Source organism: Camelina sativa, chromosome 12 (genome assembly GCF_030686135.1).
Source record: "Camelina sativa cultivar CO46 ecotype springtype chromosome 12, ASM3068613v1".
NCBI lineage: Eukaryota > Viridiplantae > Streptophyta > Magnoliopsida > Brassicales > Brassicaceae > Camelina > Camelina sativa.
Genome location: NC_141891.1, coordinates 21,701,551 through 21,728,226, shown reverse-complemented (window position 1 = coordinate 21,728,226; position 26,676 = coordinate 21,701,551). Strand labels below are relative to the sequence as shown.

General features: G+C 37.5%; 2 protein-coding genes and 1 long non-coding RNA gene across 3 annotated transcripts; 1 reads left to right on the top strand and 2 right to left on the bottom strand.

The window, feature by feature from the left end:
* The first annotated feature begins 560 nt into the window (after nt 1-560).
* Nucleotides 561-7,884, top strand: LOC104732443 (uncharacterized). The gene is made up of 5 exons (XR_758844.2): nt 561-2,085; nt 6,654-6,758; nt 6,928-7,011; nt 7,237-7,376; nt 7,553-7,884. It is a non-coding gene; the product is annotated as an uncharacterized LOC104732443 (long non-coding RNA).
* Nucleotides 7,885-8,967: 1,083 nt separating this feature from the next.
* On the bottom strand, nt 8,968-10,674 carry LOC104732444 (uncharacterized). Its single transcript, XM_087477072.1, has 5 exons — nt 10,633-10,674; nt 10,145-10,335; nt 9,951-9,991; nt 9,719-9,824; nt 8,968-9,326 (listed from the first exon to the last, which is right to left on the bottom strand). Exons 1-5 carry the CDS (start codon nt 10,672-10,674, stop codon nt 9,221-9,223), a joined length of 486 nt encoding a protein of 161 aa, XP_087333198.1. The 3' UTR covers nt 8,968-9,220.
* Nucleotides 10,675-14,943: 4,269 nt separating this feature from the next.
* On the bottom strand, nt 14,944-25,864 carry LOC147930875 (uncharacterized). The gene is made up of 2 exons (XM_087477888.1): nt 25,689-25,864; nt 14,944-18,503 (listed from the first exon to the last, which is right to left on the bottom strand). The coding sequence occupies exon 2, from the start codon at nt 18,496-18,498 to the stop codon at nt 16,444-16,446; it is 2,055 nt and encodes a 684-aa protein (XP_087334014.1). The 5' UTR covers nt 18,499-18,503; nt 25,689-25,864; the 3' UTR covers nt 14,944-16,443.
* Between the last annotated feature and the right edge of the window lie 812 nt (nt 25,865-26,676).

The following is a 26,676-nucleotide window of genomic DNA, read 5'->3' as shown; positions in this document are numbered from 1 at the left end:
CGTAATAGAATTTGAAATTTGAATTAATGGGCTGTATTGGGCCTAATATATCACTACTAGGCCTAACATTAACTGCCTAGCGTGGAAGATGTTCGATTAGACTATCTGACGGTGCAACGGTCATATCTGATATTAATATTTTATATAACGCATCTGCTCTGTAGACGCAATGGCAGAAAATATTTTCACAATTCCTCAGAAACAAAAAAAAAAAAAATCCTGTTTGATCAAGTGGAGATTTATTCTTAGATTAGTAAGTTTCTTTCGATTTATGTAGATCGTGAATTTGATTTTAGGATTTATAAGTTGGTGTAATCGATCTTTTATGTTGTGTTGATCTAGGGTTTTGACGGTACTTCGAAAAGTTTGATTTGGCGTGAATCTTCTACCATCGTCTGGGTTTTTGTGGTGATTATGGTTAGATTATCTCCTAATCGTTCCTGTTTATTATTATTTTTGGGTTTCCAAGTATTCTAATTGTTCGAATAAACTTTTCTGTTTAGGGTTTCCAAGAAAAAGCTTGTCTCTGCTTTTGAAACCCGTCGTCGAGGTATGTATATCGCTCTCTCCCGATTTCATCTATTTTGTTTTTTTGGTTTTTGGTTTTGTTTCTCAGTTTTGGAGGGAGGATTGAAATTGAATGAGAGAAACAATGTTTTATCAGTTCTCGTCGATGATTTTGTTTTGCAACTGGTGAAATCTGATTTTGAGATTTTGATTCAAGAAGCAAAATTCTTCTTTCAATAAGATTTCAAAAGCCTTTTTTGATTATTCCACAAAACGTTTTGGTTTTTGTTTTTGATGGTTTTGTTTTGCAATTGATGACATCTAATCTTAGAAATTTTGATCCAAAAAGCAAAATTCTTCTTTTAACAAGATTTCAAAGCTTTTTTTTGTTGTTCTACGGAACTCTTTGTTTTTTTTTTGATGGTTTTGTTTTTCTTTCAAAAACCCAAAAAGATTCATGGGCAGACACTAATCTAATAGTGTTATGTCTGATTCTATTTGGGGACATTGTCCCGAACAAAAAAGCTGCAAACAGAATGTGAGTATGGGATCTATTGGATTAGTAGTGCATGCATGTTGGGAGATGGAATAAGATTGGATAAGAATGAGAATGACCAACGGATTAATATTGGATTGGTAGTGCATGCATGTTGGGAGATGGAATAAGATTGGATGGGAATGAGAATGACCAACGGCTTAATATTGGATTGGTAATGCATGCATGTTGGGAGATGGGATAAGATTGGATGGGAATTAGAAGGACCAACAGCTTAATAAGTCTTTAGACAGAGACTAAATAAAGGGGAAAAAAGAAAAAGAAAGAAAGAGTTCTCAGTTTTACTACCACCGGCTTAGAAAAACCGTAACACAAAGAAAAAGTTCAAGACATTGGGTTGGATAGTAAAAACGACCAACTACTTGTTAAATGGCTTAAAGGAGGAAGCATTAGACAAAGGTACTTGACAAAGTACTATATGGAGGGTTAATTGTTGGATGGTAAAAACGACCAACATGGTTGGATGGTTAAAACGACCAACATGGTTGGATGGTAAAAACGACCAACAGCTCAAGAAAAAGACTATGGAGGGTTAGTCTCGTTGGATGGTAAAACGACCAACAACTTATGAAATCGCTTCAAAAATGAGGCATAAGACAAAAGTACTTGACTACTACTATGGACTGGTTACTTGTTGGATTGTAAAAACGACCAACAGCTCATGACAAAGATTATGGAGGTTAAAGTTTCGGTTGGATGGTAAAAACGACCAACACTTTGTTAAATATCTTAAAAAGGAGGCATAAGAGAAATGAGGCATAAGACAAAAGTACTTGACTAGTGCTATGGCCTGGTTAAGATAATGACTGAACCGAAGCTAATAAACTTGCGGCTTAAAAAGTCTTGAATAAAAACTGAGCCTTATACAGATACAACCAATAGCTTCGAAGAAAGAGGTAAGTATCTAGCATTAACGTGATATGGAGACTAACCAATTTTTATTTCTTCAAGTGATTTGCTTCTGAAGGCGTTCAAATTGATAGACTTTGAAGAGTTTCTAGTGTAGCAGACTTCTTAAACAGGTATGTGCTTTCTAACTTATTTTTGATTAGTTGATACAATTTTGAAAATCACAAAGAAGAGACACAGGCGTGAAGTAGTGACATATTTTGATTTTTTTCAAGTATGCCAAGGTGATCTTTAATTGTAGCAAAATATTATGATAAGTATATGCTTTTCTAGACTTTTCTGTGATAGATTTCTATTAAGCAGTTGCACTGGTAACATTATTATTCTTGATCTATTATCTGTTAGATTATAGAATCTTATTTCTAACATAACTTTTGATAAAAGGTAGATTTTTGCTCTGGGTATCTGAACAATACATTTAAAATATTTATTTACTCTGCTTCGAGGCTTGTATGTATCATAGGGTCTTTCATTTTAGTAGATATTTATTTTGACGTATGTGATGCATATTATGATTGTAGTTTCCTTGAACCTTTATAGCATTTTGCGTTATGCTCAAATTATTCTACTCATGTGAATGACATTTTAGAATTATGCATCATGCAGAAATGAAAAGATAGATTTACTGATGGGTATTGGAACATTACATTGTGTATAAAATACTAATAATCTTTGTGTTGGTGCTTCTTTGTGACAAGGTTTCTCATTTTATGAAATAGATGCATCTTGTAGTCTCTTTTAAATATATATTTTAAATGTAGCTAAGGCTCCTGCAGATGATGGTAGTAGTTTTCTTGACTCTCGAATGTATATGTATTGCACTATACTCTAAACCATTTTTTTATTGTTATTTTGGTATCCTGCTTCATGTACGGATGATCACAATGTGAAAGTCTACAGATTGTATATGTTGCTTTGAGTGTTTACTATACAAAATGATTGAAAATATCTCTGCTATGGTACTAGTGTTTACTCTTATTCTTATTGATTTGATGGAGCTTGGAGTCTATTGAATTACTAGAATATGAAAGGGATCATTCTTGATTTGTCTACCATCTTTTCTGTTTTAATAATATTTTTCTATGATTGATGTCAAAATCAGAAAAGAATTTAGTAACTTTTACCATCCTTATTGTAGGGATGTGGAAGAAGTGCTATGATCTTTTCTGCTCTTAAGGTTGACTAATTGTATTCTATGTTCAATATTTTGTTTCAACTTGAAAGTTCTTTACTACTCTAGTACACATTTATGTTCAAAGTCGAATTTTCTGTTCGTCATCCGCGGCAAAGTAGCACATTGAGTTACAATTATAGAACATTGTATAAGAGTCTATGTTCTGTTAAGTTTCTAAAGACGACACAACTATAGTCTATATATATATCTTGTACCTCTTGTCGTTTTGTATGAGTTTTGATTGTTGGTTTTGTCAATAACCAATGTTTTCTATATTTTCTTTTTGCTTTGTGGTTATAAGATTTGTCTGGTGATCATAGTTCCTGCATATTGGTTGATTGTCGGATAGTTTTTTTTTTTTGAATATTCTTTGGATGATACCATCAACACTTTTCCTCCTTGACTCTTGGAATTCTGAAATTCTGCATTGTACAGTACTGATTAAAGAACTAAATTTTCTTTTATTATTGGAACATTACATTGTGTGTATAAAATACTTAATATCTCTGTTTTAATTTTGGTTTATGTATGTATCATAAGAGATCTTCTTTTATGAAGTAGATGCATTTTGGAGTCTCATGTAGATATTTTATTCTGAACGTATGTCAGACTCCTTGCAGATTTCTCTGTCATATATTTTTTCGTTGATAACATATTTTTGTGATTGATTTCATAATCGAGAAATTAGCATACAACTTTATCATATTCACCTTGGGTATATGGCATAATGAGTCTATGCTCTTTGTTTCTGCTGTAGGACTCGTAATTTTTTATAAGTTATTGGAGGTTAAAACTTTATTTAATCACTGGCGTATCCCTTTAGAAAGGGCAATTAGTCTAGCTTGATTTCTCTATCGTGTTTTTTTTTTATATATATAATACATTTATGTGATTGAATTCAAAATCAAGAAACTACCATATAGTTTTATCATCCTCTCTATAGGGCATGTGACACATTGAGTCTATGATTTCTCTGTCACACATTGTAGGAATCGTAGTTTGCTGTAATATTTTGTTACACTTGTAAATTCTTAATTGTATACTTTTTACATAGGTTCTATATTTCTTACTATTATAGAACACTAGATGAGAACCGCAGCGCGGGCTTGTGGCTTATTGTTTTAAAACAATTTTGCTACTAATTATTTTATGTAGAGTTTATCTTTTTCTTTTTTGTGGAAATCTTGAAAAATATAATTTGACTTGATTGTTTTGATACTTCACATACGGTTTCTCATTTTGTAATTGAATTATTAGATACATGCATGAACAATTTTGTTTTGAGAGATTGAAACATTCTAAAATTCTTGTATAAAACTTCAAAAATATATATTTTAAATAAAAACTTGATCTAAGGATGCATATTCTGTAAGAAATAGTTTTTTGGTTGAATAAACTCTAGAATTTGGTTTTTAATAAAAATTTCATTCATTTTTTTTTGACAACTTCTAAATATTAGAATATGAAAACCAACAGTCATAAATTTATTCAACTATCTTCCTCTTTGTCTCTGTATTTTTCTAAACCAACAGTTATGAATTTATTCAACTATCTTTCATTTAATAGTGAACAAAACCCAATCTTTTTTATATATAAAAAGTTATCTTTTTAGGGACAAACTTTCATGAATTTCTCTACAATATTAACCAATATCTCTATCACTGTTGCAAATTTTCAAACTATTGACAAAATTGTAACGCCTAAACCATATGCCTATACATACATTCATGCTTTACGTCAAGAAGAAGAAGTGGCTTTTTTTTCACTCTTAATACCCTTTTGTCTTTTGGTGATGCATCTATTTTCTTGGAACATGTTCTAAACCTCTCTAAATTTGAATATAACTGTAGAGTTTGGTTTTTAATAAGAATTTTATTCATTTTTTTTGACAACTTCTAAATATTAGAATATGAAAACCAACAGTCATGAATTTATTCAACTATCTTTCTCTTTGTCTCTGTATTTTTCTAAACCAACAGTTATGAATTTATTCAACTATCTTCCATTTAATAGTGAACAAAACCCAATCTTTTTTATATATAAAAAGTTATCTTTTTAGGGACAAACTTTCATGAATTTCTCTACAATATTAACCAATATCTCTATCACTGTTGCAACTCTTCAAAATATTGACAAAATTGTAACATCTAAACCATATGCCTATACATACATTCGTGCTTTACGCCAAAAAGAAGAAGTGGCTCTTTTTTCACTCTTAATACCCTTTTGTCTTTTGGTCATGCATCTATTTTCTTGGAACATGTTCTAAACCTCTCTAAATTTCTTATATAAATGTTGAAATTGTTTGTGATATAGAAAATTAATAAAAGACATGAAAAGTGTTTCATATTATGTTTGTTTTTAATGAGAATAGACATGTGGCACTCTCTCCACTGCTGACGTGTTACTCAAATGGAGAAAGTTAATCATCTTTCAAAATAAATATTGATTTTGTTTGTGATATGAAAAAGAATAAAAGATATGGAAGATGTTTTAAATTCCTCTTTAATTTTAAATATGATTGTTTTAAATTTTGGTGCTTTTAATTTGGGTTGACATGTAGCACTTTCTCCACTGCTAACATGTCACTCATATGGAAAGAGTTAGCCATCTTTAATAATATAGATTATAAGAGAGTTTGTTAGGGTATTTCTAAATCGAGACACATATGATTGATATCTTGTATTTTTTTTCACTTTGTGTTAAATCATAAAATATGTGATTATAAATTTCGTGTAGTAAACATTCTTATTGGTTGTCCAATCTTCGTTTGATCATTTTTTTTTATTTGGATGGCACCATCTTGAATTTTGTTTCATGGTTTTTACATAGTTAAGAGTGGTAAGTTCTCTCTAAGAAATCCCCAGTATATTAATAGAGAAACACACTTTAAAAAAAACTGATGCACTATTAAATTGTGATCATATATAGCTAAGTTTTTTTGCTACAAAAAAATAATAACAAATATTAATTACAAATAGTTACAAATTAATGACAAAAATTTAGATAATAGATGTTGTAGCTAATTAGTTACTAAACGTAGCTATAAAATTACAAATAGTAACATAGATAAATTGAAGCAAATTTGCTACAAATTTAGAGACACAAATTGTTGTAGCACATGACCACACAGGACAAGACGTAGCAGATTATAATAAAAATTAATAAATAATGAAAAAATTAATTTGTATTTGTATTAACAAATCTACCATCATGGTAATTTCATGTTTCTATTTGTATGAATTTTTGTTTAGTAACAGTTTAGAAATTAGGGTTTTCGAATTTTGAAATTAGGGTTCTTGATGGTAGATGATGCTCCTCCGATCATGTTATGTTATCATCCTTCTCTCTTTCTCAATTTTATCTCTTTCTCTCTCTCTCTCACTCCGTCTTTGTCAATGTTATTATGATTGGGTATATGATTTGATCTTATCTCAGAATTTGCATCACACCCTTGGTTATGATTGATCTTATACTCTTAATCTCATTTTTCTTACATAAAAACAGGAATAAGATTATGATGGAATCTTGTTTTGCTCTCTCAACAACTACAAAAATGAACAACGCGTATATGGTGATGTTGTGGGTAAGCATGTCAATGTCAATCCTCAGGTATGGTTATATTTTCTCAATATTTAAGCATCGTGTTCTAGTTTTTATATGTTATAATGGTTCAACACAGGTTGGTTACGATTTAACTTTTCCTGTTTGCTTCAATTTTTTTCAAGTTCATCCATCTCAATGTAGCTACTTGGCACATGAATTCATTGTTTGGTATCAGGGACAAGAAGCTTCAATGGTTTCTGGATTAGGTGAAGACACATCCAATAGAGCTCATTGCTAGCTAGGTTCTCCCATTACAAAGGTAACTCCGGTTATTGTGTCTTAAAGACTGTGTTTGATATCTTACTCTCTGTCCTGAAGCTTATTGATCACATACTGTCCTGTTTTTCACTACTATTTCTTTAACTTGTATGTCCTGAAGCGAATTCTCTTGGGTTATTTTACTTGGTATCTCAAAATTCATGCATATCACTCACTCTTTGGAATACATTGTTTATTATATCTTTTGTCTTTTGGTAACATCCAGTTTTGGACTAGTGAAGAGTTACGACATGCCCTGCAATATCCAATCTGCATCGCTTGAGCCCAAATCTGGCAACAAATTCGTTGCTGGTGGAGAAGATATGTTGGTTGGACTATGTGATTTCCACACTGTAGAGGAGATTGGTGAGTGACTGGAAACTAAAAACACTTGCATAACCTTAGTTTTAAGTAGATTGACTGTGTCTTATGGTATAGCTTCTTATGGTTGTCTTAAAGTTTTTTTTTTTTTTTTTTGTTTTGATGGGTCTTCTTTTCTCTAAACCTTTTTTGTTTTGATGGGTCCTAATCCTATACTGCAGGTGAGTTTGGTATTCATTTTGTTTGGTATGGTGGAGAATCTGTCTCCCCATTGTGATCAATCAATTACCACAACTAAAGCTCTGCATCGTTGTGATCAATTACCACAACTCCAGCAAAGATGATGAAGTGATCGTTGAGCAAGAACCTAAAAGAGAGAGCTGAAGAGATTAGAGAAGAGTAGTTGTATACATTGAAAGATAAGTTTTTTTATTTAAAAATTATATAGATTTTTGTTTATATTTTTCTTTGTCACTTTTTTATAACAATTAGCTACAACACAATACACACTAAATTAGACTTATCTCACCAATTTATAACAAGTTCATGACAACTAACTGTGTAGCTAACTGTCAGAAATTAGCGACGACCATTTTGTGGTTTCTTGAAGATAATTGTTACGCATATGTCAGACACATTGTGTAACAAATAGCTACAACGAAAAGGTATCAATTAATAACAATTTGCTACATTTTAATTAATATCTAAACTGTAGCACTTTGCGACAATTAGCTATGAGGGAGAATTTTTGCTACGAACAAATAGTTACTAACTTTTTTTGTCACAAATCTATAATAACTTTTTTTTTGCTACAAAAATCATGTTATACTACTGACAAATATTTCCGTAACTATACAAAACTTTTTTTTTAGTGATGTGTCACTGCCAGAGAGTGTTGTGCACTTTTTAGCGAAATAGACTTAAATTTTTTTACTTAATTACATTACCATACTATTATATTTTCAAATAAAACAATTAACTGAATAATAATTAGATGTGTAATCATTTTTCATACAAATTTAAATATGATATTAAAACTAATTAAATAATTACATACTATTTGAACGGAAAATTTCACTAAAATATACTTACAAATATACAAGTCAAAATTATATTTATTTCATAAAATCAATATAAATAAATTTTAAAAAGGCTATTAAAACATATCAACTAATATAAAGTTAATAAAAATGTAAAACATATAACTTATTAACGAAATCACATAAAAACGAAATATTCTTTTTATGTTAGTATTATTACCATAATAATATAAATAATAAGTTTTCAATAGTTATTCTAATTGATTATAAAAAGAATATATTACCCCTAAATTATCTACTCATTAAAAGAAACTTAATTCTAAATAAATATAGATTTATATATATTCATAAATAAATATAAAAATGACAACAAATTAAGGGATATTGTGATGTATGATTATTTATATATAACTAAGTATGTAAACTAATTAATCTCAACATTGAAGAAGAAAAATATCATGGCCATTCTATTTTTTGCATTTCCAAATAGCTTTGGCTCTATTGAAGAAGAAAAATAAATACAAGAAAGTGGAACAAAAACACATCACTATACCAGGATATGCACAACTTGCACCATAGGAAGTAGAAACCAAGAATTGAGAACAACCCAAAACATATTAATACCGAGAACTCGAAAACAAAAGAACGAAACATCAACACATACACGTTCCATTGGAATAAGACGTATAGCAAAAAGTTCATAAACGAAGACCAGAATCACACTTGAACACAACTCTTGAAAACCTGCCCCATCCGCGATATATAATTAATTCAGATGACCAACCAATAAATAACATACAATTACAAAATCGCATAAAGCCCTACTACTACTACTGCATGATCATCGTCTTATTTCTTAATTTTACCACCAACGCGAAGGGCATGGTCATGTTTCCCTCCTCCCATTGATTGTCCTGCCTTTCTAGCTGCCTTCTCTTGCAATGCTCTTGCGTCTCTACGCCACAAGAAAAAAAATAAATAAAAAATAACCAACAATCATCCAATCTATCTAACAACATTACCAACTTTACATCACTAATCAACGGTACAAAACAAAATCTAATTAGCGATCATCTTAAATATTTGGAAGAACAAAAAAAAAAACACCATCAACAACTTCAAACAGCTCCCACATAATTTATTATGTCACACAGCTTATGTTGTGGTTTTTATGCATTCAATTAGCCAACACAAACATCAGAAATGAAATTAAACTAACATCAATCCCCACCTCACACTCACAAATATAATTGAATCTAAACATCAAGTTTTCAAATCAGAACCAGTTCCGGTTTAGCTCAAGATTCCACAACCTAATCAATGTGTTCTCCTTCTTCTATAAGTTACCTTTCACGACGTTGTTCAGGAGTCAATCCATCGTTCTTAGGTTGTTTAGGCTTATGATTACCTCTTGCTTGAGCTCTTTCACGATCACGTTCTCTCTGGTTTCCACGTTTGCTTCAATTAAAGCCAAACAAAAAGTATATAATATCACAGAAAATAAAATAAAGAAACCTAAGTAATTAAAAAAAAGGTAAAACGAATCTTAATAAATGAAAGAGATCAAGAAAAAGGATATGTGCCATTGTCGATGAACAGACACAGAGGAAACAAAGATCCCTGGTAACATAATTCACCAAATTGAACAACGAAACGATCAATTGAACATGCCAAGTTGAATAGGATCTATATATAATAAGCAGCATTAATAAAGATTACAATTCTCTAAAATTGAAGACAAAATCAGAGATTTAAAGAAGATTTCTTTTTTACCTGCAGAGAAGAAGAGAGTGGGATTTGGAATTAGTTAGATCGTGTGAGACTGTGAGGAGATGATGATATGAAGAAAAATGGAAGTGGATGATCTTTTTATAGATAAAGAGTGGACAGTTGAATGAATTTTGGAAGACTCGAGAAGCTGCGTAGAGAGATTCCCTTATTTTCTTTCTCAATTTTTTTTTCTTCTAAATTCTAATTTGGTCAACAGTTTTTTTTAATATTAATAATCCCTCCAAGGAAACTATATTTACAACAATTTCTTAAGAATGCACTATCTCTTTTCAAAATACATATTTTCTAAATATTTTTATTTTACTCTTTTTTACACAATTACAAAATATTAAATTAATTTTTATTATTTTTTAATATATTAAATTGATTATAATATCTATAATTGAATTGGTTTTTTCTAATTATAATTGATTTTTTTTCTTTTTTAATGATGGTAAGAAGATGTTTTACTAGTCAAACTAGGATATCACCCGCGCTACAGCACAGAAGAATATTTGCGGACATAACGACATATAAACTTTAGTATAATCAATTACATTAAATCATATATTATGTATGATGATTTTGTAAACTATTACGTGTAGCCGAAAATTTAATTTTAGTTTTGGTTAGTTTGTAGATTTGAAATCAAATTACACTATTGTTCCCAAAAATATCAAAATCAAATTATTCTTTTAATTTTTGAGGGGTTATGTGAGTCAAGTTTTTATGTCAAGTGCTAATTATTAGGGTGATTGATTTATTTCATTTTCCTTATAATCTCTAAACAGTTTTTAATTAGGGTTTAGTTATTTTTTTCATAATCCGAATAATTAACATTAAAGATTTTTGGGATTTGAATATATTTATATTTGTATGTTAGGTACTAAATTTGGGGAATGCTAAATTTAAATTGATCTTCCTAGATATTTTCCTTAAATCATGTAACATCCGCGAACCAAAAATTGGTTTTTGGGGATGGGTGTCGATGGACACCAAGGTGGTGTCCGTCGACACCACTTATTTCCGGTTTGACCAGATTGGATTTTTGATCGATTTGGTTCGGTTTGGTTTAAGGAAACCATTGGACCGAGGTTTAAAAGAAAGAAAACAACCTAGGGTCGTGTTTTTGGTTGTCTTGCGCCGTTCGAGAGAAAAAGAAAGGAGAAAAACAGTTCCTAAGGTTCTTGAGAGAGTTTGTGAGATTTCAAGGCGTTTTTGGTGAGATCTTGCTGTGGGATTGAAGATCCAAGGCTAGGAACGTGTTGGAAGGTTGCTGGGAGTGTTGGATTCGTTTCTTTTGGTCTAAATCTTCCTTCAAAGAGGTGAGTGCATGACCATGGCTAATCTAAGCCTTTGATTCCCTTGTTCTTGCTTGTTGTTGCTTGTTTGTGTGTTTTCTTGCTGGGAATTGGTTGACACAGGTTCCTATGGAGGTATAAGGCTTGGGTTTTGAGTATTGGACGATTTGGAGGAGATTGGGAGCGAGATTCGACTCTTAACTTCGCGCAGATCGCAGTTGCAGAGGGAGTGTCGATCGACACCACTTGGTATCGGTCGACACCAGCAACTCAGGCATCGATCGACACTGTGGGGTAGTGTCGGTCGACACCATTGAGCCAGTGTTGGTCAACACTAGGCTGGTGTCGGTCGACACCTCCCTTCCAGCGAGACGATGTTTGATTTCCTGGTTAGTGTGTTTGTTTGTTGCTTATTTTGGAGCTTTGAAATCATTGTTGCTTGTGTGTATAGCCCAGTAGATGGGAGGATTGCCTCACTAAGTATTTGTGATAATACTTACGCATCTCAATTGTTGTTTGTGGTGTGCAGGTAAAGGCAAAGTGTGATCGTGGAATCAAAGGCAATGAAGATGAGGATGTTCTAGGGACTCGATTGGATGTTGTCTGGCATTGCTAGGTTGCTAGAGTTGAGTCATTAGAAACATTGCTAGGTTGCCGGTTTCATGTTTCTTGTTGTTTGGTATTTGGATATTGCTTATGCTATGATATTGGAATGTTATTGGATATTGTTATTGGTATTGTTATTCCGCTGTTGATTGTGATTATGGTTAGGTGGCTAGTGGATATGGCACCACTAGTTGTAGTTTATTATATATATTATTATTTATTATTTATTATTAAAAAAAAAAGGTCGGTCGTTTCATTTTGGTATCAGAGCCCTTACGGTTCTAGGTTTGGGTTCACTAGGTTTCTGTTGTAGATGTTTGGGATTTGCATGCTTGATTGATTATGTGAGTTAGTCAATTGTGTGTGGCATGGAGTCCTAGAACATCCTCTTCGAGCCGATTGTGTGATTCCACGGTGAGTTTATGTTTCATGTGTTATAATAGAAATTGTTTGCTTAGCCTTCTGTTCATGGTAGTGCAGATGGTTAGAGATGAGGTTGTGGCTGGTCGAGGTCGTGGGCGCGGACGTGGTCGTGGACGCGGACGTGGTCGTGGTAGGGGCAGAGTCCCAGTGGTTAGTGAGACCAAGGACCAGAGTGTGACAGCTGAGGGTGTTGGCGAGTCGTAGGGTGTTCCGGGGGATTCCGTGAGTGTGGCAGGAGGGGGCGGTGTTGATGCTCCAGTGGCCGGTGATGCTAGGGTTCCAGGTGTGGGAGTCCCAGCGGGTGGAGTCCCTGGTACTGACTTTGCGGCTATGCTAGCACAGGTGTTAGAGCGGTTACCACCAGTGGTACCGGCTCAGGCTCAAGTAGTACCACCAGTGGTGGCGGAGGAGCGGCAGCCAGTGGTTACGGATGTGGGAGAGCATGGACGTTATTTGGCTATGCTCAAGGAGATGAAGGGTCTGTTCACTGAGAGGTTTTTGGGTGGTACAGATCCTGCTGCTGTGGATGCTTGGAGGACGAGTGTGGAACGTAACTTCCATACTCTGAGATGTCCTGAGGAGTTTTGGGTAGACATAGGGGTCTACTATTTGGGTGGTGATGCTGAGTTGTGGTGGAGATCAGTGGCTGCTAGGAGAGTGCAGCGGGAGATGACTTGGGCTGACTTCGTCTTGGAGTTCAACCGCAAGTATTTCCCTAGGGAGGCATTGGACCGGTTGGAGGTGCAGTTCCTTCAGATATCTCAGAGGACGCGGTCAGTGCGGGAGTTGGATTTGGAGTTCAGTCGACTTCTATGTTATGGGGGTCGGGCTATGGAGTCTGAGGAGGCTCAGATGAGGAGGTTTTTGAGGGCTCTACGTGATGACTTGAGGGTTCACTGTAGAGGGCGGAGTTATGCTACGCGTGAAGAGCTAGTTGAGATTGCAGCAGAGATTGAGGAGGATATCCGGGCACAATCAGTGGCGGTAGCTCCAGCAGTTCCGCCTAGTAAGGCTCAGCAGCAGGGTGGTTCTAGCAGGGGCAGTAAGCATGCTCAGGGAACCAAGAGGAAGTGGGAGGCTACACAGAAGCCGAGTGGTGCGGGTTGCTTCGGTTGTGGGAGCAAGGATCATAGGGTTGCTAGTTGTCCCAAGAGGAGTGTTCCGACGACAGGACCTCGGGTATGTTATCATTGTAGGGAGACAGGGCACATCAGGCCTTTTTGTCCCAATTTGCAGCCGGCAGTAGTGGCAGCGCTGCAACAGGTGCAGCCTGGAGGTCAGCAGGTGGCACGGATTGAGCAGACGCCACGTGGTTACACGACAGTAGAGACTGGTGGAACCAGTGTCAGAGCGATCACAGGTATAATTTCTGGTACTTAATCTTTGTGAATTTAGTAGGGTCAGATTTTATGTTCCTGTGATAAAGTGTTAGGTTCTCAACGAGGTTTGTGTAGGGACCTTGTTGGTGGGCGGGTTTAAGTCCCATGTTATGTTTGATTCTGGAGCTTCTCATAGCTTCATTACTCTAGAGTGTGCAAAGTGTGCGGGGATCAGCGGGGATCAGCGGGGATCCTGGAGAGCGTGCAGGAGTTGTCAGAGTTGCGGGAGGCGAGTTCCGAGAGTGATTGGACGAGCCAGAGGAATTGATATTCAGATCGCAGGAGAGTCGTGGCCAGCAGATTTGCTTATCAGTCCAGTGGAGTTGTATGATGTTATTCTCGGGATGGATTGGTTGCATCGGCATAGGGTGTATTTGGATTGCCATCGGGGTAGAGTGGAGTTTGTGCGATCAGGAGGGAAGTTGGTTTTTCAGGGTATTAGACCGACTTCGGGGAGTCTCGTGATCTCAGCTATTCAGGCTGGGAAGATGATCGAGAAGGGCCGTGAGGCTTATTTGTTTACTATATCTATGCTAGAGTCAGTGGGGAAGTCTACGGTGAGCGGTATCCCGGTAGTGGAGGAGTTTGAGAATGTGTTTCAGTCTTTGCAGGGATTACCACCATCTCGTCGGATCCTTTTACCATTGAACTAGAACCAGGGACGATGCCGTTATCCAAGGCTCCTTACAGGATGGCTCCAGCAGAGATGGCAGAGCTGAAGAAGCAGCTAGAGGATTTATTGAGTAAGGGATTCATCCGTCCTAGTGTATCACCGTGGGGAGCGCCGGTGTTGTTTGTGAAGAAGAAGGATGGGAGTTTCAGGTTGTGCATTGATTATCGGGGCTTGAACCAGGTCACTGTGAAGAACAAGTACCCTCTTCCTAGGATCGATGAGTTGTTGGATCAGTTGAGGGGTGCTACTTGGTTCTCCAAGGTAGATCTGGCATCGGGTTATCATCAGATACCGATAGATGAGGCAGATGTGAGGAAGACTGCTTTCAGGACGAGGTATGGGCACTATGAGTTTGTGGTGATGCTTTTTGGATTGACTAAGTGTAGAGTTTCTGTATCACAAGTGTTTAGAAACCCAGAATTCAAGAACGCATTCAAGAAATCAAATTGAGGAAGAAAGATCAACAATTCATGTTACAACATCATTCTTCGCTGAAGAACAAAAGAGGTGTAGCTTTGGGTTTTAAACACCCTAGGGCTCGACACTCTAAACAACAAGAAGTGCAAAACCAAAACAACAAGATGTTTTAAGGAAATAAGAAAAAATAACAAAACGTCTAGGCGACCTGTAGTAGTACAGAAGTCGGCTGAACTAGTACAGAAGTACGATCGGCTGAACTAGTACAGAAGTACGATCGGCTGAACTAGTACAGAAGTACATTATTCCCCCTTTGGTAATGATTTCTAGGTAACTCGACGTAGTGATCCATTTGCCTCATTAAAAACCATGCTGAGAAAACCCATTGGGACAAAACTCAGCTATGGGAAAAAGAGTACAAACTTCACACCTAAATTACCTAGTCCTCATTACCGGGTGAAGTCTTCAGGGTGGATATGTTGAAGACTTGGATCCTTGGTAGGTTGAATGACCCGTCAACTATGAGTGAATGAGCTTCTTTGGCCATCTCCTTAGCTCTTGAACGAGTGATCCTTCCCACCACCTCCGGTTGCTCTGCAGCCTCTGGCTCCTTGCTTGCCACGATCATATCATCCTCCCCCTCTTCAAAAGGATTTGTCCTCAAATCGGAATCTGCATAATAAGAGAGCAAGTCAGAAATATTGACTGTTGATGATATGGTATACTTACCTTGAAGATCAGTCTGATATGCGTTGTCATTGATCCTCCTTATGACTTCCCTGAAAAACAAGTTAGCTACAATAACAGCATCATCCGTCTTGTGACTTGCAATGAAGTGAGCCAACTTGCTAAACCTGTCAACCACAACAAAAATAGAATCTCTACCATTTCTGGTTCGAGGTAAGCAAAGAACAAAATGCATTGAAATTTGAGTCCAAGGTCGAGAAGGATTCGGTAGAGGAGTGTACAAGCCGTGAGGCTGTACCTTACCCTTCGCCATTTTGCAGATATGGCACCTAGAACAAACCTTCTCAACGTCTTTCTGCATTTGAGGCCAATAGAAGTGATCTTGCAGTTCAAGCAGAGTCTTTGACACTCCAAAATGTCCAGCTAGTCCACCTCCGTGAGCTTCTCTGATCAGCATCTCTCTCATGGATCCTCTTGGTATGCACAATCTATCATTTAAGAACAGATACCCATCCTGCCTATAGTAGTTTTCAAAAGCAAACTTATGGCATTTGCCATAGCTCTCAGCAAAATCGAGGTCAGTCTCATAAAGTCCTACTAGCTTAGAAGATAAAATAGAAATGAGAGTGTACCTCCTGGATAATGCATCTGTGACTACATTATCCTTACCTACACTTGGACTGAGGTTCTCTTTAATGTGTCCCTTGCTCATCAGCTCTTCTTCTTGCTTCTGAAGCTCTTTAGGTTCTACTGGATTGGTGCTGTAAGCTGGTCTGTTCGATAGAGCTGAACCTGGTACCAATTCGATCTGATGCTTTATCGCACGTAGTGGCTGCAAACCTGGAGATATCTCTTCTGGAAACTCATCCTTGTACGCCATATAACCTCTATGATCTCGCGTGGAAGCTCTTCTGCTGGCTTAGTGCTGGTGAGTGTCTCTTTATACCCAAACTTGAATGTGGTCATCTCTGGCTCAAATAGCTTGTTGAACTCGCTGTGATTGATGTACAGGCTGTGAGACACTTTCTCTGTGTCCTTGCGGTTCATGTGAAGCTGGTCCTTGTAAATTTCGCTGGGTGTAAGTGGTAGAAGAGTGACCTTGCGTCCTTTGAACTCAAATGACTGCTTGTTGGTGTAGCCATCTTGAAACACTCTTCTGTCGAACTGCCATGGTCTTCCCAAAAGGATATGACTTGACTTCATTGGAATGACATCACAAAGCAGCTCATCCTCATACTTCCCAATCGCTAGTTTCACCATCACTTGCTGCGTGACTGTCAAAGCACCTTTGTTGTTCAACCACTGTAGCTGATAAGGTCTTGGATGTGAAGTAGTCTTGAGATTAAGCTTCTGTACCATCTCTTCACTAGCTGCATTAGTACAGCTACCACCATCGACAATCAAAGTGCAGACCTTGTCTTGAACCTTACACCTGGTGTGAAATAGGTTCTCACGCTGACCTCTATCATCTGGATGCATCTGAACACTTAAAGCTCTGCGTGCTACTAACATCTCTCCCATGACTGCGGATTCTCCTTCTTCATCTAGTTCAGGCTCTGATTCACTCTCTGAACTGTCCACTGGCACAATCTCTCCTCCTTCTTGAAGAAGAAACATCTTCTTGTTTGGACAGTCTCTGGAATAATGTCCCATTCCTTGGCATTTGAAACACCTAATATGACTTGTAGAGGTACTACTCTTGGGCTTGAAGTCGATTTTAACCTCCTCTTTGACTGTGGCTGACACGGGTTTGCTGTCCTTGGTGAAGGCGGGTTTGCTGAACTCCCTCGGCTTGGACATGTTAGGCGTGAATGTAGACCTTACTCCCTTTCTCTTGATCTGTGATTCAATCAGCTCTGCCTTATGTACCATTTCTTGCACATCCTCATAGTCCTGCAACTCTACCTTGTCTTGAATCTCTCTGTTTAAACCCCCAAGAAACCTCGACATAACCATGTCTTCACTTTCCCTTAGATCAGCCCTGATCATAAGTGTTTCCAGCTCCTGATAGTAGTCTCTAACAGACTTAGTGCCTTGAATGAGACGCCTAAGCTTGTTAAGAATCTCCCTCTGATAATGTGTAGGCACAAACTTCTTCCTCATCTGCGTGACTAACTGTTCCCATGTAGTGATAGCAGGCTCTCTCTGTCGATGTCTAGTAAGCCCCAACTGCTCCCACCACAACAAAGCATAGCCATTGAATTCGGATATGGCTATCTTCACCTTGTTCAACTCAAAAGTACCTTGAACCTGAAAGTTGGACTCCATCTTCCTTTCCCAGTCTAGATAAGTTTCTGGATCATTGGTTCCATGGAAAGAAGGATACTGAATTTTAAGGTGCTTCAGCTGTTGCCTCAAAGGATCATAATCCCTGCCATGATCTCTGTTTCGGTTTCTCCTCATTGTCTCTTGACTATGATCTGAAACTTCTTCTTCTTCAGAATACTCTCTATCTGACTCAATGTAGATTCGATGCCCAGCTACTTGTTCAGCTCGTCGTGGGCGTATATGTTCCCTGCCGGTTCTGCGTTGCTCTCTCTCTGTACCCTGAGTGCTTCTCCTCTGATTGAAACAAGTCTCTCTTCCCCCAGTAGGTGACTTAGCTGTTCTATTCCGTGTATGCTTGGAAGAGGTTCCTACGTGAGCCTTTCCTTTAGCTAAACGAAGGGCCTCATTAGGACTAGGCAGTTCTGTAGAACTCTGTTCTGAAGCACTAGATGCTTGAGCTATGTCTTTGAACTGTTTCTCAAACTTGTTACTGAGCTGCTCCATCTGTTGCTGAAACTGAGTAGACATTAACTTGTTTGCTTCTGCTATTTGCTTAGACATGGCTTGATTCAAAGCTTCCATAGCTTCTGGAGATAGCTCCATTGTACCTGCAAATCAAAGAAGAAACTCGCAGTAACTTGTTCTTTGAATGAGAGACACGAAAACAAACTCTAAGACTCTGAATTTTAAACAAGAAAACACGACTGCAGACCTAGTATCGAGCGACACCACAAGAGAATCGATCGACACCCAACCCTATAACGAACAGACTCGAAACAATTAAACCCTAATTGCAGTCTAATTTCTAAACAACTCAAAACTAACTCCTAACTCAAACGAATCAACAAAAAACTAAACCCTAAACGTTCTAGACACAAACGAAACTCGACAAAATTCAAACCCTAAAAACTAAGCAAACGAAATTAAGCAAAAACACAAGAGATTAGGGTTCAAAATTCGCTTAGCCTTGGCACAGAGTTGGCTCTGATACCACATAATACGATCTCCCTAGGAATGGACTCTGATGAAGGCTGAAGATTGATGACTGAAGATGAGATTCGATGGTGATGATGCGGAAGTGACAATGCAATGGAGAAGTTGATGCGTGAGCGATAATGTAGATAGATATGGTGATGATCGGATGATAGAACAATGATTTTATGGAGGTAGATTGTTTTAGGGGGTTGTATGGAACGAAATCAAGTGTAGAGTTTCTGTATCACAAGTGTTTAGAAACCCAGAATTCAAGAACGCATTCAAGAAATCAAATTGAGGAAGAAAGATCAACAATTCATGTTACAACATCATTCTTCGCTGAAGAACAAAAGAGGCGTAGCTTTGGGTTTTAAACACCCTAGGGCTCGATACTCTAAACAACAAGAAGTGCAAAACCAAAACAACAAGACGTTTTAAGGAAATAAGAAAAAACAACAAAACGTCTAGGCGACCTGTAGTAGTACAAAAGTCGGCTGAACTAGTACAGAAGTACATTATTCCCCCTTTGGTAATGATTTCTAGGTAACTCGACGTAGTGATCCATTTGCCTCATTAAAAACCATGCTGAGAAAACCCATTGGGACAAAACTCAGCTATGGGAAAAAGAGTACACACTTCACACCTAAATTACCTAGTCCTCATTACCGGGTGAAGTCTTCAGGGTGGATATGTTGAAGACTTGGATCCTTGGTAGGTTGAATGACCCATCAACTATGAGTGAATGAGCTTCCTTGGCCATCTCCTTAGCTCTTGAACGAGTGATCCTTCCCACCACCTCCGGTTGCTCTGCAGCCTCTGGCTCCTTGCTTGCCACGATCATATCACTAACGCGCCAGCAGCGTTTATGAGATTGATGAACAGCGTGTTTCAGGAGTTTCTGGATGTGTCTATCATCATTTTCATCAACGATATCCTGGTTTATTCTAAGAGTCCTGAGGAGCATGTAGTGCATTTGAGGGTAGTTATGGAGAAGCTGCAGGAGCAGAAGTTGTTTGCTAAGTTGAGCAAGTGCAGTTTTTGGCAGCGTGAGATGGGCTTTCTGGGTCACATTGTTTCTGCAGAGGGCGTTTCTGTGGATCCAGAGAAGATTCAGGCTATCAGAGATTGGCCTAGACCGCAGAATGCCACAGAGATCAGAAGTTTCCTTGGATTGGCAGGTTACTACAGGAGATTTGTGCAGGGGTTTGTAAGCAGAGCACGTCCTATGACCAAGTTGACAGGGAAGGATGTTCCTTTTGTCTGGTCAGAAGAGTGTGAGGAAGGCTTTGCAAGCCTGAAGGAGATGTTGACTACTGCGCCAGTGTTGGCTTTGCCTGAGCAGGGAGAACCCTATGTGGTTTATACAGATGCATCTAGAGTTGGTTTGGGGTGTGTTCTGATGCAGCATGGGAAAGTGATTGCCTATGCTTCGCGGCAGTTGTGGGTGCATGAAGGCAACTATCCTACTCATGATTTGGAGATGGGTGCTGTAGTTTTTGCCTTGAAGATTTGGAGATTTTATCTTTATGGTGCAAAGGTACAGGTGTTTACAGATCATAAGAGCCTAAAGTATATATTCACTCAGCCTGAGCTGAATTTGAGACAGAGGCGGTGGATGGAGCTTGTGGCGGATTATGATTTGGAGATAACCTATCATCCTGGTAAGGCTAACACGGTTGCAGATGCTCTGAGTCGGAAGAGGGTAGCTTCGGCTCAGGAGCATGAGATGGAGTCTCTGGTAGGGGAGATCAGTGCTTTGAGCATATATGTGCTGTTTCATAGGAACCGTTGGGTTTGGAAGCAGTAGATAGAACAGATCTTCTGAGTAGAGTGCGGTTGGCTCAGGAGAAGGATTTGGGGCTGGTGAATGCCTCTAAGGATGTGGATTCAGAGTATCAGATCTCAGATAATGGTACTATCTTGGTGCACGGTCGAGTTTGTGTGCCCAAGGATGAGGAGTTGAGGCAGGAGATTCTGAGAGAGGCTCATGCGAGCAAGTTGTCCATCCATCCAGGAGCGACTAAGATGTACCGTGACCTGAAGATGTACTATCATTGGGTCGGGATGAAGAAGGACGTGGCTAGTTGGGTTTCGAGGTGTGATGTGTGTCAGCTAGTGAAGGCTGAGCATCAGGTTCCTAGCGGGTTACTGAAGAGTCTACCCATTCCTGAGTGGAAGTGGGATATGATCACTATGGACTTTGTGGTAGGATTGCCAGTGTCACGGACCTTTGATGCTATTTGGGTCATTGTAGAACGGTTGAATAAGTCAGCACATTTTCTGGCCATTAAGAAGACTGATGGAGCAGCGGTCTTGGCTAAGAAGTATGTGAGAGAGATAGTCAGATTGCATGGGGTGCCAGCGAGCATTGTGTCTGATAGAGATTCTAAGTTCACTTCGGTGTTCTGGAAGTCATTTCAGGCAGAGATGGGCACTAAGGTGCATATGAGTACAACTTATCATCCCCAGACAGATGGACAGTCTGAGAGGACGATCCAAACGCTGGAGGATTTGCTGAGAATGTGTGTGTTGGATTGGGGTGGCCATTGGGCAGATCACCTGAACCTGGTAGAGTTTGCTTACAACAACAGCTATCAGGCGAGTATTAAGATGGCTCCTTATGAGGCTTTGTATGAGAGATCATGTCGTACACCATTATGCTGGACTCAGGTGGGGGAGAGGAGCATGTTTGGTGCTAGTTTTGTTCAGGAGACCTCAGAGAAGATTCGGGTTCTCAAGCTGAACATGAAGGAGGCTCAGGATAGACAGAGGAGTTATGCTCATAGGAGGAGGAGATATCTTGAGTTTCAGGTGGGAGACAGAGTGTAGCTCAAGATGGCCATGTTGCATGGTCCGAACAGGTCATTGTCAGAGACTAAGTTGAGTCCAAGGTATATGGGTCCATTCAGAGTGATTGAGCGGGTTGGACCTGTGGCATATAGATTGGAGTTACCTGAGGTCATGCGTGCATTCCATAAGGTTTTCCTGAGGATCTTCAGCCTAACATGACATTGGAGGCGAGACCAGTGAGGGTTCTCGAGAGGAGGGTCAAGGAACTTCGGAAGAAGAAGATTCCTTTGATGAGAGTCCTGTGGGACTGTGATGGTGTTGAGGAGCAGACTTGGGAGCCTGAGGCAAAGATGAAGGCAAGGTTCAAGAAGTGGTATGAGAAGCAAGCCGCGACTTGAGCTTGTGTAGCCTGGTCCCTTCTATAATCTGTGGCTGGAGCGGGAATGGAGTATTCCAGCCCATCTCTCTTGTTACTCGGTCGCTTGGGGTGGTTGGTTGTGCGACTCAGTAACAAGATGAGGTGGTGTTTGGGGTACAAAGTTTCCATGAGGCGGGGTTTTGGAGGAAAGTTTCCTGAAATAGAAGTTTCCAAGAGTGGAAAGTTTCCAAAAGAGGAAAGTGCTAAACATGGAAAGTTTTACGGGAGTTAGAATTTGTCCATTTAAGCGGTAGAGAGCCTTGGAGGGGCTTGTATGTGGCCTTAGTGGCGGACTTTTGAGTCAGTGTGCCCGTGTGTGGCGGTCTTTTTAGACATTGTGTGGTCTTTGTGACGGGCTTTTTAGCCAGAGTGTCTTTGTGACGGTCCTCTTTAGGACATTTGTTTGGCCTTGGTGGCGGTCCTTTTTAGGACATTTGTTTGGCCTTTGTGGCGGGCTTTTTAGCCAAAGTGTCTTTGTGACGGTCCTTCGGAACAGATGGTCTTTGTGATGGTCCTTCGGGACAGATGGTCTTTGTGACGGGCTTTTTAGCCAGAGTGTCTTTGTGACGGTCCTCTTTAGGACATTTGTTTGGCCTTGGTGGCGGTCCTCTTTAGGACATTTGTTTGGCCTTGGTGGCGGTTCTCTTTAGGACATTTTGTTTTGCCTTGGTGGCGGTCCTCTTTAGGACATTTTGTTTGGCCTTAGTGGTGGCCCTTGTGGCAGGTATATGATCCTTGTGCGGTCATGCGGTATTCCAGTGAGGGGATATGTGGTTGGTAGGACATTGAGATGTTTTACGCGAGCCACGGGAAGGAAACCTGGATAGGGATAGGACTCAGACGTGTTCAGAATCGTTTGCTCACGACTCTTGGAGGACTTAGGTTCTCCTAGTACTGCCATATTCAGAGACTTTGTGACTTGGGAATATGGTTGGTATATCGACTTCGGATGACGATCCGGGGGCGCGCTGTAGGGTGGCAACCCGAGAGACGAGTTGGATTTTCCTTATATATTATGGCATGCGGGTTTAGGCCCGATGAGGAGCCAACATTTGGCATGCAGACTTAGGTCTGATGAGGAGCCAATAAAAACTCAAGGTTTAGGCCTATGAGTAAAGGAAAGTCCAAAAGTCGAGAGCAAATGACACCTGGAGCATGAGTCTATCGCCTAGAGGTGACCTTCTGTAGATCGGTCGGAGGAGTGCGGGCCGTGGAGACGGCTGCACAGGAGTCCTTGGCTGATGGTTGTTCGAGATTCGAGGACGAATCTAGATTGGTGGGGGAGAATTGTAACATCCGCGAACCAAAAATTGGATTTTTGATTGATTTCGTTCAGTTTGGTTTAATGAAACCATTGGACCGAGGTTTAAAAGAAAGAAAACGACCTAGGGTCGTGTTTTTGGTTGTCTTGCGCCGTTTGAGAGAAAAAGAAAGGAGAAAAACAGTTCCTAAGGTTCTTGAGAGAGTTTGTGAGATTTCAAGGCGTTTTTGGTGAGATCTTGCTGTGGGATTGAAGATCCAAGGCTAGGAACATGTTGGAAGGTTGCTGGGAGTGTTGGATTCGTTTCTTTTGGTCTAAATCTTCCTTCAAAGAGGTGAGTGCATGACCATGACTAATCTAAGCCTTTGATTCCCTTGTTCTTGCTTGTTGTTGCTTGTTTGTGTGTTTTCTTGTTGGGAATTGGTTGACACAGGTTCCTATGGAGGTATAAGGCTTGCGTTTTGAGTATTGGACGATTTGGAGGAGATTGGGAGCGAGATTCGACTCTCGACTTCGCGCGGATCGCAGTTGCAGAGGGAGTGTCGATCGACACCACTTGGTGTCGGTCGACACCAGCAAGTCAGGCATCGATCGACACTGTGGGGTAGTGTCGGTCGACACCATTGAGCCAGTGTCGGTCGACACTAGGCTGGTGTCGGTCGACACCTCCCTTCCAGCGAGACGATGTTTGATTTCCTGGTTTGTGTGTTTGTTTGTTGCTTGTTTTGGAGCTTTGGAATCATTGTTGCTTGTGTGTATAGCCCAGTAGATGGGAGGATTGCCTCACTAAGTATTTGTGATAATACTTACGCATCTCAATTGTTGTTTGTGGTGTGCAGGTAAAGGCAAAGTGTGATCGTGGAATCAAAGGCAATGAAGAGGAGGATGTTCTAAGGACTCGATTGGATGTTATCTGGCATTGCTAGGTTGCTAGAGTTGAGTCATTAGAAACATTGCTAGGTTGCCGGTTTCATGTTTCTTGTTGTTTGGTATTTGGATATTGCTTATGCTATGATATTGGAATGTTATTGGATATTATTGGATATTGTTATTGGTATTGTTATTCCGCTGTTGATTGTGATTGTGGTTAGGTGGCTAGTGAATATGGGACCACTAGTTGTAGTTTGTTTATATATATTATTATTTATTATTTATTATTTAAAAAAAAAAGAACGGTCGTTTCAAATCAAAATTTTAAAATATATTTAAACGTTTTAATTATGGTAAGTTTGTTTAAACGATAATCCATTAGGCTTTGTAATGCGTTATAAAATTAAAGTCATCATATAATTAAATTATTTTCTATTTGATTGTGTAGATAAATTACATTATTATTTTTATGTACTTTATTAGAATTACAGAGATTATATAACAAACTTAATATTATTTTTGTAACTTTTTAAAATTTATTTAAAAAAATATTCTCTTATCTAAAATTAAAGATTTTTATTGAATTATTTCGTAGTTAAATTGACGTTTTTTGTTCTTACTTAGTTATTAATAACTTTAGTCATATAAGAAATATGCTATTTTCTAAATAAGAAATATGATTTTACTAAAAATATTGTATATATATGGGTTTCCTAAATAATAGGAAAACCATTATTCCCGTAATTAATATGGTTTGTTTTTTGAAATGTTTGTTTAGTTTTTCATAGGAGTATAATTTAAATAAATATTGCAAAGTTTAAATACATTTTCAAATCCTAACCCGATAACCTATTATAAATGAAATGAATATTTTTGACCCGAAACCAATTTGATTGATTTCGGGTAATTTCCCAATTTTGATCCGACCCGAATTCATTTTGTACTTCTCTTTTACTAATATAGATATTTTGTTTAAATTTTTACATTTTATAAAAATATGAAACTGTTTTTAGTTAAATCTTACAAAAAAAAGATCTTTTTATTTGTTTGATAAAATTTAAGATAAGGTATAATAGATGTTTTACTTTTTTACATTGGGTCGTTGTTGTGTGCATAATGTTAAATTATCATTTAGAGAGGGAGTATGACGAAATTCATAAATAAATGTAAATATTCTTACAAAATTTCACATAAAAGATGGCGTGATTTCTTTATATATTTTTTAAAAAATCTAGTAAAACCAAAATTGTCAACCAAAATAGTGTTTTCAAGTGCATTTTAGTAGTCGTTAACTCAACATAAAGCTAAGTAAGAAAGTTCGAAATGCCAAGTAGTGGTTTACAAATGAGAAAAACAAGCTGAAAGCATGAGACATGATTGAACGAACCTACTCGACTCGACCTTCCCCGAAATCTCTTCACTATACTATTTCACCTTTCAAACGCAATCTCCGCACTATGCTTGTGCCATAAAACTTACCATATTTCCACCATAATCGGTCAATTGAACATCACAAAACCTAATTAGCTTAGGCAGTTGTCCTTCAAAATTCTGTATTCTTTTATCTTAGACCATCCCCAACCCATCTCCATTTCATCTCCAAAATAAAGATCTTTATTTTTTTTATTTTATTTGAAAAGCTCTATTTTCATTTTACACTACAATTTGGAGAGCTCTATTTTATAATCCAAAATAGAGTAAGGTTGAAGTAAAATCCAACTCCATAATAGAATTACTTCATTTTGAAGTAAAAAATGGAGATATGGATTGGAGATGTTCCTAGTGTCAACTGTCAAACCATTCAAATTGTCCGTGATTATACCACTAGTGCACGTTATCTATCACGCAACTACCACTAACCAGTCACAGGCCTTGATTGGAAGAGCATATGAAGAAGTTTTTTTAATTTTATCATCCAATCAACATTTATTAGGAGAGCATATAAGGGAGCATTTAGAAGGTGCAGATGCTCTCATATGCTCTTTTCCTGTATGCTCTCATATGCTCTTTTCCTGTATGCTCTCATTTGAAGTATTTCCCAAGCATTTAACTCTAAAATATTAATATATATTAAAATAATTTTAAATAATTAATTTATTTTGTAAAAGTAGAAAATTTTGATTTTATAAAAGATAAATTTATTTGTTATAAGATAACATATATGCTAAACTATTTAATGTTATTATTTAAAATAATATAATAATTTATTTAATACATTAAAATATTAATGTGGATATAACGTTTATAATATATATTATTGTTTTATTTTAGTTTAATGTGTTATATTATATATATTTTAAAAAGTTACTGAAATTAAAAATGTAAATATAAATATAAAGTTTTATACAAAATCAAATATATATTAATTATTTGTAATTAATGTGTTACATTATAAATATATATAATTAAAAATTATTAAATTACATATTTATATATATAACAATTTATAAATTTTATTAAATGTAAA